Raw genomic sequence first — 1,584 nt, forward strand, 5'->3', positions numbered from 1 at the left:
ATATAAAATTAAATAATGAACATTTTAATTTTTTCTATGAAATAACTGTATCATTGAATGTATCGAATATTTTAATATTTTGATATTTTTTAAATATATTTCGATTTTTGTCGAAAGAAATTGAATTTTTGAATTCATAGTACATTATATATTTTTAGATCTTGGAAAAAATAAGAATGTTTTTATAAAGAGAACAGAAAAAAATTTGCAAAATTTTAATTCAAATATATTGTTGTTTTATATATATAAAATTTTTCTATTATACAGAAACAGTAGATGTATTGCAAAAAGAATGAAGTGCAATGGGTTTGACGATTGCGGAGATGGCTCGGATGAGATACATTGCAAAGACCGGTTTATTTAGTATTTATACATGAAGGAAAACATTGCCAATCAGAGAGAGATCAGAGAGAAATGCAGTATTTTATACAAATAAATGTACGTAATGTATATAGCGTGTTGTATAGAGACAGAAATATGAGACAAAAATATATAAATTAAATCGGTTTATTTATTGAATCTAGTATATATCCTTTTGCTTTTTGCTCCTTTACCTCAACAATTGTAAAGGAATAATAATTGATGAATTATTGTGATCCTTTTATTGTGTAACTATTAAGACATACATATATATATTATAACATACATATGTTATAAAAGAGCACTATACATATAATGATTATGTAAATTAATTTTATTCACAAAAAGAAAATCAATTTTATGCGGAATATATTGTATCAACAAATGATTTAATGTTGCATACATTTTGTTATCTAAATCTACTTACTACTTGAAAAATCTTGTAAAATTCTCTTAAATATATCATGTATTTTATACTAAGATAATGTTAGATGCTACACATAATTTGTGATTCATACGAGAAATAATAGAAATTCATTGGTCAGCAGAAAGAATTCTCATCATTATATTCATGATTCATGATCTGCTATCTGTATAATATAACTCTGTATGCGAATTGATCGATTCTCTTAATTATCTCGAGAAATTGTTTCATTGATAAATATTATGAGAGACTGAATGACGACTTATGAAAATTTGACAAGATCAAATTATAACTTGAGATTTTCATAAGAATATCGTCATGAATTATTATAAATTCCACATCTAAATTTGATTTGGATTTTTTACATTCACTCAATTTGATTATTGTTTCGAATTTTATTCTTTTGTATATAAACTATGTGTAACACATTTTCTTCTTTCATAAGCCTCTTTTTTTGACAAAATATTAAATGTTTATACATGTTTACTATAACTAATTTCATTTCAGAAAGTGATTAATAATTGTAGATATATATATGTACACAGGTATGCAATGTACACACTTGTGAATGGTTTACAGAAAAACATTGTTTTAAGTGATTCTAAGCAGCGTCTATATATTTTTGTATTGGTCAGTATATCTCTTTTAATCATCCTATAGGAATTCGTCTGGTTCCCGTGGAGCATCAAGATCTCGATAATGTATGACTGGTCGAAAATCGCCACTGCAATATTAAATATTAGAAAAAAATGATAAAAATCGATATTATTGCATATATACAACATATATATATATATATA

At 24.5% G+C, this 1,584-nt stretch overlaps 2 protein-coding genes across 4 annotated transcripts in view; one reads left to right on the top strand and one right to left on the bottom strand.

Moving 5' to 3' along the window:
- Positions 1-479, top strand: part of LOC108695044 — a 38,487-nt gene extending 38,008 nt beyond the window's left edge. For both annotated transcript variants that reach the window (XM_018204775.1, XM_018204777.1), the window contains exon 9: positions 268-479. In XM_018204775.1, coding sequence (XP_018060264.1) covers positions 268-364 — 97 coding nt within the window. In that variant the 3' untranslated portion in view covers positions 365-479. The remainder of the gene's footprint in view (positions 1-267) is intronic.
- Positions 480-1,234: 755 nt separating this feature from the next.
- The window catches only part of LOC108684169 (serrate RNA effector molecule homolog), an 8,697-nt gene continuing 8,347 nt past the window's right edge, over positions 1,235-1,584 (bottom strand). For both annotated transcript variants that reach the window (XM_018188323.1, XM_018188321.1), the window contains exon 16: positions 1,235-1,508. In XM_018188323.1, coding sequence (XP_018043812.1) covers positions 1,439-1,508 — 70 coding nt within the window. In that variant the 3' untranslated portion in view covers positions 1,235-1,438. The remainder of the gene's footprint in view (positions 1,509-1,584) is intronic.

This window comes from Atta colombica, unplaced genomic scaffold (genome assembly GCF_001594045.1).
Source record: "Atta colombica isolate Treedump-2 unplaced genomic scaffold, Acol1.0 scaffold126, whole genome shotgun sequence".
NCBI classification, from domain to species: Eukaryota; Metazoa; Arthropoda; class Insecta; order Hymenoptera; family Formicidae; genus Atta; species Atta colombica.